This window comes from Gasterosteus aculeatus, chromosome 12, assembly GCF_964276395.1.
Source record: "Gasterosteus aculeatus chromosome 12, fGasAcu3.hap1.1, whole genome shotgun sequence".
In the NCBI taxonomy this organism is placed as follows: Eukaryota; Metazoa; Chordata; class Actinopteri; order Perciformes; family Gasterosteidae; genus Gasterosteus; species Gasterosteus aculeatus.
Genome location: NC_135700.1, coordinates 18,923,855 through 18,943,407, shown reverse-complemented (window position 1 = coordinate 18,943,407; position 19,553 = coordinate 18,923,855). Strand labels below are relative to the sequence as shown.

At 49.6% G+C, this 19,553-nt stretch overlaps 1 protein-coding gene across 1 annotated transcript in view; it reads left to right on the top strand.

Moving 5' to 3' along the window:
* The window catches only part of fto (FTO alpha-ketoglutarate dependent dioxygenase), a 104,378-nt gene that overhangs the window by 6,313 nt on the left and 78,512 nt on the right, over positions 1-19,553 (top strand). Inside the window, exons 2-6 of the mRNA XM_040160310.2 lie at positions 12,067-12,144; positions 12,366-13,392; positions 15,691-15,816; positions 19,043-19,122; positions 19,370-19,513. Of these exons, the coding sequence (XP_040016244.2) occupies positions 12,067-12,144; positions 12,366-13,392; positions 15,691-15,816; positions 19,043-19,122; positions 19,370-19,513 (1,455 nt within the window). The remainder of the gene's footprint in view (positions 1-12,066; positions 12,145-12,365; positions 13,393-15,690; positions 15,817-19,042; positions 19,123-19,369; positions 19,514-19,553) is intronic.

Sequence of the window (19,553 nt, the reverse complement as noted above, 5' to 3'; positions counted from 1 at the left end):
ACATCTGGTTTCGATAGAAAGTCCAAAAATCTTTCATTCACAAAACCTGCAGGAGACCAGTTTCACAAGGCACTGGAAATACGAACTGTTAATTTGTACATCATACGCTCTTTTCCATAAACGTGAGCAATGAAAGTGTGTTAAAATACCTGGCGTTTAGCTTATTCCCTTTTAGAGGCAGACCGTACGCGGTACCTTCTTTTAGCCGGTGCCAGGATTTAGCATTGCAATTAGCATAGCCAGCTGGAGGTACACGTGGCTTCCCCTTCTAAATCCCATTAACAGAATATCACAGGTAGTTTCTACTCGTAAAACAAACATGAATGCTTTTGTAAAATAGTACAGTGTTGCTTTAAGGGTTGTTATGGTCATTATATCAGGCGTAACTTTATGTGTTGTTCGTTTAACAAAGACGTTAGCGTTAGCACGGTTTAAACCACATGAAGCATAACAAAATAACTCAAATACAGTGTTGGTCGTAATTCAAATTTAACACAAAAATATGTTCCTGTGACACCTGACCCTTTGAGATAACCGCCTCCACCCGAGGACCTCAGTAACCACACCAACTTCCAGTCCCTATATGGGTTCCTGGTTATCCTGGATTGTCCTTCACGCAGCTTATTCGTTCTGTTTGTTCCAGCATTTACTCCGAATCCAGTCTTCGAGAAGTGTCTCCTCACTTCAGGTAGTCTGTTCATGTCTCAGTGGTTTTCCTTTTCACTGAGCCACTGTGTCTCCCCCCCCCTCTTCATCTGCCTAACTTTTCCTTGCATATGCCAAGGAGCCAACGACAGCTTGACTGGCATGCTGTCAGACAGGCAATGCCTTTCCAACGCTGGAGCATCAGCCCTTTCCTGTGAGCTTGCACGTGTGTATGTGTGGGTGCGTGTAGAAAAGTGGGGGTATTGTCAGGACGTGACCGGCACACTTTGCATGTTCTTCTCGAGACAGGTGCTCCTGGGCGAGCACTGGTGCATGACAGTTGCCTTTCATCGCTGTCTTCTTTACACTTAACCCCTGACCAGCCTTCCCTCATTCCTCTCCTTCCTCATCCTCCTCCCGCCTCCTTCCTCCACGTCTGACCTCTTCTCACGGCGCTTCCCTCGGCCCGCCCCTGAGTGACGGACTCGCGAAAAAGGCCGGCTGTGCGTTGGTGTGGCGTGGCCGGCTTGTCACGCGCCCCGGCACTGTCAGGCCGCGGGAAAAACCCGGCTGTCCAAACTCGAGCTGCGCACGTTGAAGCCCACACCGCAACTTTTTTTTTTTGTTCAACAGTCCGTAATTCGGTCCACCGCCGCTGTCAAGCACTTGATCAAACGGGCATAAAGAAAAGGATCCCCGTGGCTGAATCCTATCTCCTCTCCTCCTATCATAATGTAGGCAGATTTCTTTTTTTTTCCTCCCCCCTCCTCCGCCTGTTTCTTCGACGTTGTTTATTCAGATGAGCCTGACTGGAGGGCAGCGGGTCACATCCACTCGGCTGGCTGAAACGGTCCTAAATTTGGGGTTGTCTCCAGTGAGATGGAGAGAGGAAAAAAGACGGTTAGGAGGGGCTGCCGAGCGGTCGTGTCAGGGCTGTTTGCGGGCCTATATTTGTGTGTGTGTGTGTGTGTGTGTGTGTGTGTGTGTGTGCAGGCCGTGGCGAGGGGGTAGGCGGTGAGGGAGTTTGGAGGGTTCAGTTGTCAACCCCTGTGTCATGCTTGCACTGGCCCTGTTATGTAGAGGGCATCCACTGTCATTTGTTTGCAGGACTGCTGCAAGTCGGAGTGAGCCGCAGAAGCCACGAAAAGCGGCTCTCAGGTGCCCAGAGGCAGATCACAATTTTTTTTTTTTTAGGGTTCGGCTTTTTAATCTCCCATCACACCGGTGTCTATTCAAGATGGAGACTAATCCATATGTTTTATACAGTTCATTTTGTGTTGTTTTCCCTTTTTTATTCTTCGAGCTTTCCTTGTTAAGTGAAGCAGGTGGATTAAAGTCATGTTTGACGCCAACTTCGGGGGAAGACATAAACTAGTTAAGCTAACGTTCCTTCTGTGCTTCCAAGTTCGTTGAAGTTTATCCTTGTGCGTGTTTATCAGTGAAGGTGTGTGTGTGTTTCATCTGACATACATCTCCCACATCCTCTCCCACTATGAAGGGGGGGCCCAGCAATGGTTAAGACTCCTTATACGTGTTGTCGGCGTGTCAGCGAAGACGCGAGCGCGGCGCGCGCCCTGAGCTTTAATCCAACAACAGCCCGTCATCTGCGAGCGAGTGGACCCCTTCCTCGCAGCCATTGTCACGTGTGTATGTGTGTGTGTGTGTGTGTGTGGGGGGGCATTGTCACATACGGGACGGCCTCATGTAAATGCGGTGACAGGCTACTGTCTCGCCTGACTGACAGCACAGAGGGATTGGGCTAATCTGAGTGACTGCGCTGCGGCTCGGCTGTCCCCGTAACTCCAGAGGAATAGACGGCTTCAGCGGAGTTATCTGTGTTTGTAAGTCCTTCTGCTGCGCTGGGATGACAATAGGGATTAGTGCCAAGGTTCTTTTAAACTGTTTTTTTTTTGGGGGTGGGTGTGGGGGGGCTCTTATCGGTGTCCCGGCTGGATGCTGCCACAGCCGGTTTTCCTTGACTGTCAATTAAAGAGGGGATCATTAACTTCAAGGGTATAAATGTTCTAACACTGGTATTACGTTGGGAAGCTAAGTCGTTGACAGATGTTCCAACTTTAATTCTCCACTTGTTTTTTTGTCCTTTAATTAATTTATGTATCACTATTCGGGTTTTAAATATTTCTTTCCCCCTGTCTGCTCTTTGTTAGCCTGTAATCTGCGTTACCATGGTAGTCGCAAAGACGATTGGGCCTTGTCACTCACCTGTGTTCCTCAGGAGGTTCAGTCGGCTAATGCATTCAATATCGCCCGAGACCCGAAAGGTAAACACACGCGTCGGATGGCGCGCGCGCTTCCGCGCCGCCTCGCTTGGCGGCCTGGAGGCGGGAGGAAAATGGTGTGCGCGCCTCCAGCTCTCCGGGCTTCCCCCCCCCCCGCAAGTTTCACCCAAATGCTCGGAACGCCGCTCGATGAGAACAAAACAAGCGCGGTTTGTATCCCTGAGCGGGTTCTTTTCTTTCCGGGGGGAGTTTTAATGAAAGCTTCTGTCACAGCGGTTCGAGAAGCACGAGTGCGTCGCGTGACGTAAACAGAGGGGGGGGGACACGGCGAGGCGCGTGCTGTAAGTAGCCGCGGACGACCGAGAGGAGGACGGCTAATGGGATGGGGGGGGAGGCGCTAATGGGCAAACTGTCTTCATCCACTGCCACCGCCGTCACCGGCACCACCTTGTTCTCTCGTGACAGCTCCTCTCCTTTGTCCCCCCCCCCTCGGCCCACCTCTACCGGCGGATTCGTGACAAGTTTTCGCAGGCTGATCAAACGCTTCGGTGACACCTGATTAGGATATAGTTCGTGTTTACAGCCGTGCATGGTTTATACCCACCCCCCGCCCCCCACACCCACACCCACACCCCCACCCACACCCCACCCAGACACACACACAAGAGAGACTTCACCTTGACTAATTAAATTTGCACCTGCAATGCCAGCTGCGACAGCCACTGGAGGGCCGCATTTATTTTTGTCACTCCCACACACACTTCCTGTGACGCTCATGCGGGCTGAGTTGGCGGCGGCTCCTCTGTGTACCCGCGGCGTGGGCCTTTTTTTTTAAACGCTTACCGGGGCTTTCACATTTTTTTTTTTTTTTTACTTGCATATATCATTTGCAAATATGTGCGAGTTGGAACCATTGTTTTGCTTGGACGTCGATCTGCCTTAAAATGTGGATTGAAAGGCCCGGTTCACTTCACGGGTGGCGGCTGATCCGTTTTATGTGCGTTTAATATCGAGGGGTGTTCAGCGTTGGACGTTTTGGTGGTTTAATTTGATCCGGGTCCGTTCTGCCTGCTGGCTAAGTTGAGTCTTTCATATTTATTTATTTATATTTAAAAGGATTACGAACCCTTGTTGGAAACAAGTGCTTTTTTTTTTGTTCCTCGATGTTCATTCACATGCGCACGTATACGCGTGCTTGTCGGCTACATGATCTGCCTCTCTGAGCGTGCATGTGTACGTATCTATCTAAATCAGTGTTGGGAGTGTGAAAGGGCACATTAGTGGTGAGCAGGACATCAGTCACCCAGGACCAGGAGACAGGGCCTGGTAATTTGTGCCCCCCCCCCCTGTTTCTCAGTCACTTCCACACCCCCCCCCTCCCTCCTCAGGCCTTCCTCCCGAGCCTCAAATTGACCAGGCTCGACTGCTGGTCATGCTGTATTACATGGGTTAGATGAAGTAATTATTTCTAGGCCACTGACTACAAGCAAGATTAATAGTTTTTGAAACGGCCATAATGGAGGGCCGACCCGCCGTGACATAAGCATTATTTCAAGCTCACCTCCACTCTCCTCCCTCTCACCTCTGGACACTGGCAGAGTGTGATTTATACCCGGGTTAATGAGGGGAGGGGGACCTAGGAGCCCAGGTCCACCAGCATAGCAGTGCAGTGTCACAGGACTTTGCTTTTTTGTTGTTGTTGTTGCTTGATTGTGTTTTGTAAACGACTTGCAAATTGATTGGAATCTGCAACGTTTCTGGATGTCATCGTCCCGCTGTACGTCTCAATTTGATTCTCTGGGAAGGCTTGGTGCTCGCCGACCGATGTCTCGAAGAAAATAAAAACGATATTCCACTGATATATAATTTGCGCCCTCGCCGCTGTGGGTCGCTTCATCTGCCCACCCCTGATGCTCTGGAGCCTTTAGGACCAGAAGAGCTGGGAAGCTGTCACTAGGTGGCACTTGGACATCATGTTATCAGATGCCCCAGCCCGCCCTCCTCTTCCCCTCCCTCTCTTCATCCCTCCTTTCTTGGCTGCCTCACTTCCTCCCTTCCGTCCGTGCTAAGTACACCTCAGATGTCAGGGTGTTTTATTTTTATTGGATGAGGGGCAGTGTGTAATGCATTCACCTCCGTTGCTGCCAGCTGTTAAATGCCCCAGAACATGGTCTGGCCAGGCTCCGCCCCGTTAACCCCTCTGATTGGCTGTAATAATTAGCAGAAGCGAGCAGTAACCATGGCGCATAGCGAGGGTTTGGGACGGCTTTCGACTCCCGGAGCGGTCCGTCCCGTCCGGGCTTCAGTGACTGGGGTCTGGCCCCACCTGGTTACGTGCCGCCGCGACTCCTGTGCATGTGTTTGTATCTTAAGCTTTAATATTAACCCTCAAAAGCCTTAAACACATGCATGCAGCGCCGCACCAGTAATTACATTTTCAAGTGGCTGGGTTTGTGAACCTCCAGGATGTTAATCTGTCACCATTCAAGCTACTGGGAAGAGTGAAAAGAGGATTAAGCTATTCAATTCCTGGTAGAATATTTCCCCTTTGTTCGGAATGAGTGAAGGAAATGAATAAATAAAGAAATGAGGTGGTTTCTCAAGCAAGACAAGTGCCGTCTGCTATACTTTGGGATTTGGCTAATGCCATTATAGCAAAGTTATCTGCTTTGGGATTCCACGAGGAATCGACTAGAAGCGGACGGTCGTGTAAACAGCCACAGATGATATTCGGCCCTTTTAATTCAATATTAATCTGAGGTCGCATCCTAATGCCAGCTTATCTGGGTCAAAGACTACATGAGATACAATTAGACTCGTCCTAGATGTTCAGTCCACATCTGTTTCGCCGCCATATGTTCTTCTAGTGGCTGCGGTTATTGTCAGCAGCTTGCTAATAATACCAAATGCAGGAATCTCCTCCAACCAATAGGTACAATTAATTCAAGAGCTCGTCTCTGTAGGCGATATTGTTGAAAAGTAGTACATGATGTGCCGATTTTGCTGATTGGTATAATGAAAAATTGAAGCAGGCAAGACCCTCTCTACTGTTTCTCCGTACTCATTCTGCGTGTGGTGAGTGAACGCGACACACTCCCATCAAATCTTATGTTTAGCATAAGGTTATAATATAGCGCGCGATAATTGTCACAGCTGTCAGCCGATCCGGCGCACCACCCCTGCCTCAGCCCCTCGTTTACCCTTGACTCCCGGGCCCCTCCGGTCGGATCGCACGTCATCTTTATCCCAGATGAAGCACCAGACTCGGCGGTGTCACGGAAGATGATCTAATATGGAGCCGAAGAGGACGCAGAGCTGGGAAACCGTCGTCATTCGAAAGGGGTTGCTTGTCACATGACGGGTTTGATCAACCCGCGGCGCGGTACACAAGAGCCGGGTCTTTGCGCAGCCTAACAGTGGTACCGGATTAGAGACACGAGCCACTTCCACTGTGATCAGTCACTCACACGCGGAGGCGCGCTCGGCGGGGCTGGGATCCTCCCCGCGCACTTCATCCACGTCACGTGCCGCCGAGCCCCAACTGTATGGAAATGAGGGAGGCGGCGGTTGACAGTGTGCACGCCGTTTCCTTTTCCCTCCTTTCTGAGCTTTGAAGGTACCTGCTGGGAGGCCGCGCCGTGTCGGTCCATAGCTGCCCAACCTGCCTGAATGCTTCTGATCTGTGACAAGTTGAGACAATGAGGGCGTGCGTGCGTGCGTGTGTGCGTCCGTGTGGGAGGAGCCTGGCTCTGCACTCCTCAGACGCTGTGTGCGGCTAAGTGCTATTGAATTGTTTATTTGTCGCAAACCACAAAAGCTTTCAATGACCAGCGCGCTCCCGCCCGCTCATCCATCCGTCCAGCTGCTCCCGCCCTGAGCGATGCGCCGCGCCGCGGACGAGCTCTGAGGAGCGGAACGCCAGGATTTAAAAAACGCTCCACCTGCTTATCGATCTTCTTCTTCTTCTTCTTCTGCCCCGCTGAGCCAGCAGAGAAAGAGAAAGGGAGGCGAAGAGAGAGAGAGGGAGGGAGAGGCGAGATGTGGCCTTCTGTCCTTGACACCGCCTGTGGGACAGGCCTGGAGGACGCCTCTTGTCCTCCCCCGAAAAGCTCAGCGTCCAGCCCCATACAGATACCCCCCCGCCCCCACCCGCTCGGGCCAGGCTGCACTTTACACAGCCATATTGATTTTCCCTTTTCCTGTTTTTTTTTATTTTTTATCGAAGGGGCAGGAAATGTGTGGCTGTGGGTGGTGAGAGCGATCGAGGGGAGGTGGGGGGGGGCTGGAGAAATTGAGGGATCTTTCTAAAGCACTGACTTCTCCTTGACTGCACCTCAGGACGCGACAGCCCCCGTTAGAAGATGTCGGCGGCCGCTGGAAGCTGCTAATCACAGTCACTTCAATCAACGCTCCCGTTCCCTCGGCTTCTCTCTCCCTTCCTCGTCCCCCCCCCCCCCCCTTTTTTGTCCCCGGACGCACCCGGCGCTTAACCGGAAACCTCGCCTGAATACCGAGGGGCCGCGTCCGCATCGTAACGGGCAGCTTGCTCCATGTGGAGGAACGCATGTCGTAATATGAAGGTGAAAAGCAAAAAGCTTTTTGCGATTGACATAATCGCAATGGAAACTTGTCGGTCACGGTGGCCGAGAGCAAAAAAAGAAAAAAAAAAGGTGCTAGTTTGAATCCTCCCCAAGATGCCCTCGGTTTTTCTTTTCTTTTTTTTTTTTCATTGTCCGCCAGAAAGCTTTAGATCTTTAGCGTGAAGCCGCTAGCATGTTTCTAATAAAGAGCATGCTCGGGCGATCTTTATAAAAAGGTTACGCAAGGCCTCCCCCGACAGACCTCTCAAATCGCCCGTCTCTCTTTCTCCTCGTCTCCTCTCGCCTTCCCTTCAGATTTGACACTTTCCAAAGGTCACCGGAACATCTTTTTCTCCCCTTTGAGGTGTAGATAAGTGTGAAATAGATGTTGACACCGCAGACACATTGAAAAGCACTTAAACAGAGTGGCCATGTGCCAACCTGTCCGTGTCTGGCTTTCTGCATTTGTAAATACTTTTGAGTGATTGATCTGGAGCGCCGGGTCTCTCTGTAAGCCTGTCAGGTGCAGCGAGAGGGATCAAAAAAACAGATGAGGTCCAGAAACTTTTTTTTTTTTTTTCTTCTTTCTTCTTTTCTTTCCCCAACTCTTCCTCTCTCTCACACACGCACACACACGCGCGTCCGTGCGCTCTGGGATAACTGGAGGAGTAGCTTTAAGTATGTGCGCGCGTGAGAAAGTGCACTCGCGGCTCACAAAGAAGGAATTCGACCGGGGCCCGTTTGATGTTTACCCGAAATGGCACACCGGATGCGTGTTAGTGTACCTTATCTCGCCCGTGTGACATTTTTCAAATGTGACCGGGTGCCAATAAAGGTTGTATGTGTGTGTGTGTGTGTGTGTGTGTGTGTGTGCGCGCAGTGTGTTTTAATGTAATTAATGACCGGCAGTGGTCCCCCACAGCTCTGGTAATGTGCTTGGATCAGTGATATAAACAGGGCGTGAAAGGTCTGCCCAGCGCCAGCCCTTTAAATGACTGGCCTCTCGCTCAGGTAGATGGATGGAAATGTTCTAATATTAATGATCACGTCCCCTGCCGACCTGTTACGAGGTGAAACCAGCCAGCCATTCGTCGCCGGGGGAACGTGTCTGTCAATACTTACAGAACGTTCTGTCTTGATTTAAAATGTGAATAAAAACGGTGTAGCACTCATCCGCATTTTTTTCTGCGTGCAAGCTTTTTTTTTTTTTTTACCCCCCCCCCCCCCCCCCCCCGTTTTTTCTGTTTCTTATTTGACATGAAGAAAGCTAAAACCAAACACGTTTTCTGAATTTGATTAAATTATTATGACCCATTTCGCAAGATGTGTCAATAGGAAGAACATGCTGAGGCTTAAGTTCTTAATACGAGACATAAACATCTGATCCGTGTTATTCAGCATTAGCTCGGATGGACGACTTTGTGCTAAACGTGATTTGTGAGGCTACAGCTACGCTCCGAATTGGATCCGTAAATACATCTTGGGATAATACAGATTAACCAGTAAAGAATTGACAACAATCAACATGAAAGTAGCTGAACGCAAACTGTTTTAGATGTTTCCCACAGAATCCCCCTGAGTGACCTCATTCATATTCACGCCTGGTCCCGAGCGTTTGGAGACACGGGTTTACACATTACCGCCACCCCGGCTCTGAGGTCAACTCCCACACATACCAGTCAGCCATTGACCAGACTTCCCAGTTAGCCATCAAGCTGAGTCACCCACCTTGTTGCTGCTATTCTATAAATGAACGCCACAAATAGCTCGACATGAACTATGATATCATCTGTAAGATGGTCATTTGTGACAGTACTTTAACTAGTACTGAAGCTGCTGTTTTTTTTGTTACGCAGTAGGTTTGACATATTTTTGATTGCATATTATTGGAAAAAGTTGCTACGGGGAATAGAACTCAAACCTGTGTGTGTGTGTGTATTTGGGTGTGGTGGCACCTAGGTGCCGTGTTATCTCACCGTACTATGAGTTAGTGGCATACCCACAAAGATGAGGTAGACCAACCACAGAACTATAGAGACCTTCATGGAACAAACTTGACTGCCGGTTGTGTTTTTCTTGAACTGCTCGCTCCGTGTGTGTGTGTGTGTGTTCTCTTCTCAGATCAAAGATACGTTCAAAGCTCCTGCGGACTTTCTGCACATCGCCCGTGCAAACACAAATGTTCCGATGGGGTCGCCCTCCTTTACGCCCCGTGTCGCTTCGCGCCGGCTCCTGACATTCAGCGACCCGGTGCCAAATGGAGCGGGGCGGAAGCGCCCTGTGATGCACACGCACGCGTCCGCCTCTCGGAGTCCGGCGTTCCACAGCCGACTCGTCAAAACCGTTTGACTCCCCGTCACTCTTAGCGGAGGAGGACCAGTTCTGAAGTGGGTGCTGCAGAAGTACCAATGGCTTTCATGCCCTCCCACCCGCACGGCTGTCTCTCATTGCGTCGCCGCCGGCGGGGGGATTTGGTCTGCACTTCGAAAAGAGAGTGCTGCCTGCCTCACATGGAAAAAAACAACATTTAAAACTACATATATTTTTGTTTATTTAAGAAAAAAACAAGTCCGGTGGGACTCACTTGTCCTCCTTTAAGCAGTCACGTCACATACGGTACGTTCCAACTCACCCTCTGGGGCAGACACAAGTTACCCTGGAGGTCTGTTTTTATCCCCACAGCGGCGTTAGTTATCTGGGGTTTTTTTGGCTATTGATGCTAAGCGCTGGACATTAATCTACTCTGCGAGGAGCGCTTTGAAGAAAGTGTCACAGATGGGAAATAAGTGAAATTAATAAATATACGGTAGACGGTTTGATATCTCGTACAGGCCAAGATCAAAGTAAACCAATCGAGTTCTATTCTACCTAATATGTTTTTTAGTGATAAACAGTCCGGCTGAGGGAATAATCCCATCAAGCAAGAGATTAAAAATAGAAAAAAAAGCATCAGATATATCACTCAGCGCAGGCGGTCGGCACGGCTACCGCGAAGCCTCTGCGTTATTATGGGATTGGAAATCTCATTTCGTGGGTCTGAGTAGGAACGCAGACTTTTTTTTTTTTTTTGCCTCGTGGTTTTCCTCTTGGAATCAGGTAGGGAGACGAGAAGACAGACGCAGCGGTCTTCTGATACTGAGGGAGTCCGTCTGCTCCGAAGGCTCCGGTAACTTCTTGTCTTTCTCTTCTTCTTTTTTTTGTGTGGAATTTCTGAGTAGCTTGATGTTTCCGACATGTGTGTGACGCCCTGCAATCGGCATCGTGCTCGCTACCCCCGGCTGTGTGTTTTTGGTTGGGATGGCCGTGTGTGTGTGTTAGTGTGTATACCCATTGACGCCTTAGACACACACACACACACACACAGTACGAAGGCACACTTCCGTGCTTGTGCACACAGTGGTGGTGTGACCAAAGCAGACAGCGAGGATCTTACTTACAGCAGATGGATGCCGTATCCGCACAGGCTCACAGCAGCACACGGATAAAAACACACACATATACCCACAGACGCGCACACACACACACACACACACAACTCTCGCCCAGAGCCTCACCTTGATATGTTGAGCTTCTGTCATGAGTTAGGATTTGACACCAACGAGTGTGTGTCAGGTTGTCAATTTCTTCCAGCAGCCTTTGGAATGCAGTCTGGCCATGAATAGTGCATGTTGTTTTGTGTTTTAGATTCCCACTGTCTGCGAGCCTGTTTTTGTTTGTTCCGGCGTAACTTGGAAGGCCTTTACGCTCACGTGCATCCTTTTCCAAGAAAACTTCCAGCAGGTTTTTTGTTGTTTAGCCTAAGGTGAAGACTCAGCCCCCGAGGTAAATCCACCAAGCCGCTCCTGATCCGATGCCCTCCCGTTTCTCCCGCCTCCGCTGTTGGGGTCGGATCCCCTTCCCTCTTGTCTTTAATGCACATGCTGGGGTAATGGGACGTGTTCTGGCAGCCGGTCCCCATGTTCTCCGCAGTGTACCACCTGAGGTCTTTGGCATTATTACGGCCGGTTGAAATGTGAGCCGCCTGCCGTTAAATGAAACCATCACGACCGCGTCCGTGGCGGGTTGATGCGCGGGCCGCTCATGCAAAGCTTTTAAAGATGTAAAAAGGCAGCGGCATGTCGCTGACATTTCTCCTTCCCCTACTGCCGAGAGGCCATGCAGGTGTGTGTGTGTGTGTGTGTGTGTGTGTGTGTGTGTGCCCGTGTGGTGGGGAACAAATGAGTGTCTGAACTTACACAACCACACGGATACAACGCATTCACATACCTTCCCACGAGCACATGGGAAAGGGAAATAGTTGGGAAATTTATTTGGGCATATAGTTTTTATGCCAGTCGCCATTGGATTTACAGGTCAGAATGGAATGCGTCTCAATGAAAAGTACTTTGATCCCTGCGCCAGGTTGACGTTTTTATTGGGCGCGCTCCGTACGGCACAGGGCATCTTTTATAAGGTTGCGAGGAGCCCCACGGCAGCCTTCACAAAATCATAAAAACGTGAGACGTCAATGAAAATGACGGGATTCCAGTGCTAGCGCAGGTGTTTTTTTAATTTTTTTATTTGTCACTTATCAGTTTGTTGTACTGTGTTGTTTCCCAAAGAGGCGGAAGCTACTGCAGGAGTTGGGAGACCAGAAGATCCCCTTTCTGGGACCTTCAGATCGGGGCTATCAGCAACTGGTGAGCCACACTTTGACATTATGCTACCGACGGCAATCCCTGCACCTTAAACACCCTACAGCAGCCTTCTGTGCAATCCCCGTGTAGCGTGTAATATTCTGCTCAAGATATCGAGAAGCATGTTTTTCCAAAATAAGATTGTCATTTTCTTCTTGTCTGTTATGTTTTTGTATGTTTTTTTTTTAACCATCACCCTGATAAGAGTGTCTTGTGTTCCCAAGTGGGACTCCAGTTACTCGGGCCTGGCCCTGAGGAGATCCCCCTCGCTGCCCGCCGGCCTCCACGCTCGCGTCCAGGCGGCTCTGTTCACGCTGAGGAGGAAGGGCTGCCTCCTGCGAGACTTGGTTCGCATCCGCGAGCGGGACGTGTTCACCGCCGTCTCGCGCGCGCTGCTGGGCGAGCCGGGCCACACCTATCGCTACCTGGACACGCGGCTCTTTGCCATCCCCTGGCACCGCGAGGACGGCGAGGTCAAAGGCCGCCGCTGCTGTGACCCCGAGTTCAGGGCCGCGTGCCAGGCGTTGTGTGAGCTCAACGGCTTCTTCTGCTCCGACGTGCCTCTGCTGAAGGAAGGGGACCGGCTTACGCAGTGGGCCCAGGGCGAGGCAGAGGCCGAGGCCAAGCGGGGCGAGGAGGGGGACACGGGGTCCAAACACAGCGAGGAGTCCAGAAACAGCGAAGGGGTTGACTCTGAGGAGGGGGACGCAGAGTCCAAGCACAGCGAGGAGTGGGACATTGAGTCGAAACACAGCGAGGAGGGCTGCTCCGGGTCCAAACAGGAAGGCGGATGGGACACGGATTCCAAACCCAGCAGTGAGGAGGACGAGTCCTGCCAGGTCCAGAAAAGCGAACCGGGGATCGCGGGGTTACCGCAGCGCAGTGAGGGAAAACTCCCCGGCTCGGCGCCGAGTGCCCTCGCCGGCACGGAGGTTAAACCTGCGGCACCAAGGGCCCGGGAGAAAGCGGTGGCCCAACTCAAGCACAGCTTGTCGGATCACCACCTGGAGGACAGGGAGGAGCAGGCCGGCGGGCAGGGGTGTTCCCAGCCGAGTCCCCGACAGGTCCGCACCGGTCCGGTGGAGTTCAACGTCACCTTACTCAACTACATGGACCCCGCCGCCATGAGCCAGCTCAAAGAGGAGCCGTACTACGGCATGGGGAAAATGGCGGTCGGCTGGCACCACGACGAGAACCTCATCAGTCATTCTCCAGTGGCCGTTTACAGCCACAGCTGTCACAATGACAAAGGTAAGGTTCAAAGCACAAACAGCTTAAAATTGTGCAAATTGGAAAACAATAGTAGATTCAACACTTAGATCCAAAGTGTGTCATGAGAGTCTTTCCGAAATTAACGTTCCGTTTTTTTTTTTTTTTTCTTTTCCTTTCCAATATCAAGTTATCTCCGTCGCTTTATGGTGGATCAGATACAGCTAACCTTGTGTATTATGGCCCTACAGCAGCGCTGCAGCAGCTGTAGACACGGCCTCTGGTGAGGCAGCCATCAGATCCATCTACGTGATAGTGTCAGGGCATTATCAAATGTCATCGCCGGCTCGCCGCTGACAGCCTTATCGCCGACCGCGCGTCGGGAGATCACAGACATGTGGATCCGAGCTCTTCACATCCACTGAATGCCGCAGTCTAACAAACAGGCCTTATCACACACACACACACACACACACACGCCGCATCTCATCTAAATCATTTCCCCGAGAAATGATCGATGTGCAATTATCTGATACGGAATAATGAGCCCCTGCTTTGATAAGTGTTCCCAGACTCTTACTGTATGGGTAATACGATGTCTCCTAATTATGGAATGTGCACTCTTAGCTGGGCTGATAGTGGGTGCTGATCGAGTCGATAGAGAACCTCAGGAACGTCGCTTTCCAGAGCATATGCAAAGCGACTGTGGAAGGCTATGCCGCCATAAAAAGTGTCTTTGTGATGTGTCTGAAAATGACAGAATAGATAATACTCGCTCTACGCTTTTTTTATTGAAGCTCCCAAACTCAATGAGTGGATTTTAAAATAACCTCTTGTCCTTTTGACTGTTGCCGACCGGCAGGTAAAGGGGCCGTCGTAATCCAGCCAACATACAGTCCGCGTGCTCCACGGTCTCCGAGCTGTCCTTTTTTTTTTTTTAACGACATGAAACCGGTGAGATGCCGTCCCCTCCGACATCCCGACCCACTTCACAGCTGGGCTTTCTTCTTTGCCGTTCCTTAACCAGAAACACCTGCCGCGCCGGCCTGTTTCGGTGATTTGTTCCGGGCCGTTTCAACTCTGACCCCCCGCGAACACGAGCTTCAAACGTCACGGCGCGACACCTCGCAGCGGTCGGGGGCAGCTGCGTCTCTTCGAGACCCGAATGACCCGACAGCACCAGACTTTTAAGAGAGGAAAGCTGTGAGGACTCCCAGAACCCGGCTGATGAAACAGTTTCCGTACAGGGAGCGTCCCACGTTTCTTAAATTGTCCCCGAGGAGAAAGAAAGGCGGGGACATTGGACGTCTCAGGTGCAGGGCGATCAGATGCTTGGCGTGGCACCTGCTTCCTTTTGACAGGCATTTCTTTCCCTTTAAAGCAGCCTCACCTTTTGTTTCTCAGCCAGTGGAGTGTTCAGATTGTTTTTCCCCAGCTGCGCCGATCCAAAGGAATCTGCCACGGCTTAACATTTTCCGGCACAGAGGAAGATACCCCCCCCCCCCCTACACACACACACACACACACCATCCCTCTATTCCCGAGGCCTTGGGGAGTGCTGCCATTAGCTGGCTCTCAGAGCACAATGGCTGGAAATTAAGTTACTATTTATCCGTGCTGAGCAAAGGAAAAGGCAGCTGTGGGGCAGAGAGGCCCAGAAAGACTTTAGTATTGATTTTGCTGAAGGGTGTTGGGCAGCCCGGCCAAATTGTGTTTGGCTTAGCATGCCGCGTAAGGACGAAAGCGAGAGAGAGAGAGAGAGAACAGGGGAAGCGGATGCAGCGGATGGCTTCAGAAACAGAAACATGGCGGGATAGCTGCTGTCCAATAACACCGTCTCACGCACTCACTCAACCACATCAAAGGGCTTTTATCCCAGTCTTTCCTCTCGCGCAGCATAATGACGGCATGAAGATCCGCTGCTAACAGCCAATATGATCGCAGATATCATCTTCGCTCTGCCCTTAAGTGATTCTTACCTTTTTAGAAACAAAGGCTTACATCTTGCCTCCCTTGTTCTGGTGGTATAGATTGAATCATTGCGCTCCTTACCATGCCATTGTATTCTTTCATTTTGGCCATTGTTGAATCATCTCGGCCAGATATCACTTTTTTCAGGGGAAAAAAAAGAGGTTGGGATTAATGTTGCGTTAAATAGCCGTCATTATACACCGAAAGACCACACGCTTTCCCGTAGAAATGTGAGGAATTTAAGCGCATTGCACTTTTCCACTCAGTTTAAGTCACGCTGGGTGAAACTGTCAAACCCAAAGCCTGAAACGTGAATATAAATGTAAAATGCAAATGTTCCAGTGAGTCGGGGCTGTTTGTGACTGACAGGTGAGAGCGGTGAGGGAGGCAGCGGGGAGAAGGCATGCTGGAGGATCGGGCTCAAGGTAGCCTGGGACATCCGCACACCTGGCCTGACGCTGCCGCTGGAGTCTGGAGACTGCTACTACATGAGAGGTACTAAATCTTCCCAGAAAACACAAACAAAACACGCGCACACCGGCATGTCTGACTTTGGAGGAGCTCGAGCATGTACGTGGTCCCAAATGACCCACGGCGGCAGGATGCACTTCCTGCTCAGCAGAAGTAGAGCTGTGCCGTGCGTGTGTGTGTGTGTGTGGGGGGGGGGAACGCCTTGGCCCGAACACGGAGCTTTAAGGTTCCATGAAATTGTGTGCATTAGCGAGGTTAGGAAAACCAAATGTTATTTATTTGAAGTCCTGTGAGCCGGCGCTGGCTGCGTCTCTCTGGGAGGACAGTCGGGGAGCCACACGGGTGTAAATCACAGCTTAATGCGTTCTGGCTGCAGCAGACGCCTCCGCACTCCTCTGTCCGGCCCTCAGGGAACCTTCCAAGCTTTCTCAGATTTGGTGAGTGTGAAGAAATTTATCCACCTAGTAGGAGACGTTTGTGTTTGGATGAAAAGGAAGTTTTGATGATATTATGTGGAAAAATTGACGAACGTAATGTTCCTCTAAGATGATAACAGATTTTTTATGTAGATGTTATGAAATTTCAGCCACTCCGTAATAGACATACTTTACTGTACAAGTCATTTAAGTCATTAAAACACTCTGTTACTGCTTATTTCTCTCAAAATCAATTTTTTATTTATTTTTCTACACAATATTATTAAATTTGTTTGTGGTAGTATACATATTCCAGCAAGTGATTTTAATTGTTATTAAAAGATTGCTGCTTTGATTATTCCAACAGAAAATCTGTACATCCATCTAGAGTACAATCACATGTGTTGTTTTATGAAGACACTGACCCCCTACCTGCGCACTCTGCATGAATGTCAAAGTCATAAATACACAGCTCAGATTTACAGCAGCTTTCAGCAAAGAGCAGAATATGGAGTCAGGGGTACGTGACAGACGTGATCTACAGGTTTGTTTCAAAAGCATTTCTGGAGACCTTTTTTAGGTTTTTTTTTTTAATGATCTTTTTCTTTGATGTTTCATTTTTTTTCCCCACTCTGGAGACCCATTCTACAGATTCAAAACATATAACCAGAGTACAAACCGTGCATTCGAGATTTGTAACTGCACCGTTAATACGTACAATACATACCCCGTATTTCATTGAACAGCACAATGGTTTTATTTATTCCTCGTGTTAGCCTCCACAAGTTAATTCGCCGTCTCCCCAGGTAGAGCGCGTTAGGTGAAAATGTGCAGGTGATTTACGGTTCGAAGTGAGAACCAGAACCGAAACACGCGGATCGCTGGTTCCTTTTTTTTTTTTTTTTCTTTCCTTTCACGGACGAAAAGTGTACACTCCAAAAAATGGAAGCTGCTCCACTTGAACCCGTCTAGTCTCCATCCACATCTACACTGTGTTAAAGTGTTTGCCGATCTGATTCATCTTAGAATCAAGGAATAGGAAAGGTTTTAAATGGATTACTGAAGTTGACTTTTCGAAGCTGCCGTGTTTTCGCCCGAGTGCAGCGTCTGCGCCTGTGCCTGATATTCAGCCTGACAGGGCTTGAAGCCGACCTCCTTTAGCTGGATAAGATTTACAATAGAACAGTCAGTTTCAGGCCAGCCATGATAATAGAGTGATGGGCTGTTGTGCAGACCATTCTAATGGGACTTGACTGTCGCGGATCAGTGGGGATTTATGCTCCACTTGGTGAGCACGCCCTTGAGAGGCCAACTGCTGCACGACGATAGCAGCTCTCACACACACACACACACACAGTCAGTCAGTCCTCGGCTGTCTGACGCTTTGTCGGTCCACCTGAATTAAACACTTGGCACAATGCATGAACATATGCACGCACCTAGAAATTTGCACAAAAACACACACGGTCCTCTGCTCGTTGGAGGATAACCTCCCCCCTCCCCCTCTCCGCCCCCCCCCCCCCCCCTCCCTTGTTTCTAACACACATATGCTCAGACAGAGCGGCCACCGCTAAGACCACGTGTGCTTTAGTGACATGCACCATATGATGGATAGTTAGTGGTATTAAAGGAAAAACTACAACGTTGTATAACCGCAGACGCTATAATGTCTTTTCAGCACCATTCGTCGTCGTGTGGCCCCTTTGAGCCGCTAATGTCTGAGCTGCTGGAGCCAAATTGAATCAGCATCATTTCCACCCAAATGGAATTTCAGTGGTTAAAGAAGAACAATGCAAGTCTTGACACCGGGCCTGTTCAATAATCAGATTTCCAGCTCCCAATGCACAGGGGGACCGCAGGAAAGAGTTGACCCAATATATTTAAAAGCCTGCTTCCTGGAAAAGGAGGACAAGTGGCAGCAGGCGCAGGGGTTGAAAGAAAGATAAATATTTATTACAGTTATCGAGTTTGCCTCTACTCCCTCCTGATCCCACAAACGCATCAGACGCGCCAAGAAAAGAGCAGATTGATGGAGATAATTTGTTATTGGATATAAACAGTTTTAAAGACGCAGAGTAATTCTGCCCAGAGACCTAATCCCTCACAATCTCATCAGGGTGAAGAAAACACTGGCAAGTTGTTTTGTTTGTCACCATCTTTTTTTTTTTTTTTTCCTCCCACCAAACAATAATATCTTCCTCCCAAAGCATTTGGCTGTTTGACTTTCAAATCAAAGGCATTAGCCAGTGTACTCTTGCTCAAGGCGGGTGTAAATATGCACATGTGCTGTGAATGACAGCTCTGTCACGGCTAAATTAATTATTGGTATGAGGCAAATAATGGCAGAGCTGGGAAACTTCTACACACACACAGAAACACATGGAGGGATACACAGGAAACAGCAGTAAGGCCTCTTCGTAAAGCTCCTGTGATATTGGACAAATGTTTGTTGGTATGGCTCTTCCATCTTGACAGATTGAGCACGATCTGGTTTTGTTTGGTAATTAAAATTTTAGTACAATGCTGCTCATTCTTATTTAATTCGTTGCTGGACCGAGCGCAATCTGTCTGAGTGTACGAGATGATTCAGCCGGCATGTTCCTCCGTGCCCCGCTTTTCATCCGTTTTCCTGTTGTAATCACTTCTTCTCTTATTATAATTAATTAAAAACACATGATCAAAGTGAGAAATGTCAACTCTTGTTCCGTCCCGCCTGGCCTCTCAGGCTCCGCAACGTTTCACTGAATAATAATCGCAGGTCTTTTTTTGTTTTATTATTCCTCACTGCTCCACCGATGGTTTTTGGTTACATTTCTCACCCCCTTTTTCACCAGACGACCTGAACAGCACCCACCAGCACTGCGTCCTGGCTGGAGAGAGCGCCCGCTTCAGCTCCACGCACAGGGTGGCCGAGGTGAGAATCTGTGGTGTAATTGAAGGATGCTATGATCTCTATTGTGTGAAAACCGATGAAAGCTAACAAATAGACCTTTAGAGAAATAAAACGTAAATAAATGAGTGGCATTGCAGTAGATAGCATACATAAATACTACAAAAATAAAAAAAACGTAGAATTATATTTATATTTCGGTTGACAGGGCCTAGCTAAACCCTACATGGCAGTTATTTGTAAAACACTGGGTCTGTCCGTCTCTTACCAGTGCTCCACTGGGACCTTGACCTACATACAGTCGCGGTGTCAAGAGGCCCTGTCCAACCTGCACACTGACCCAGAGACAGGCTCCCACAGCCTGCTGGCCCTGCTGCCGACAACGCTGCGGCACTGTGAGGAGATTCACAATGAGGTGGGAACGCTGTGTGCGTGCGTTCACGTGTGATAATGTG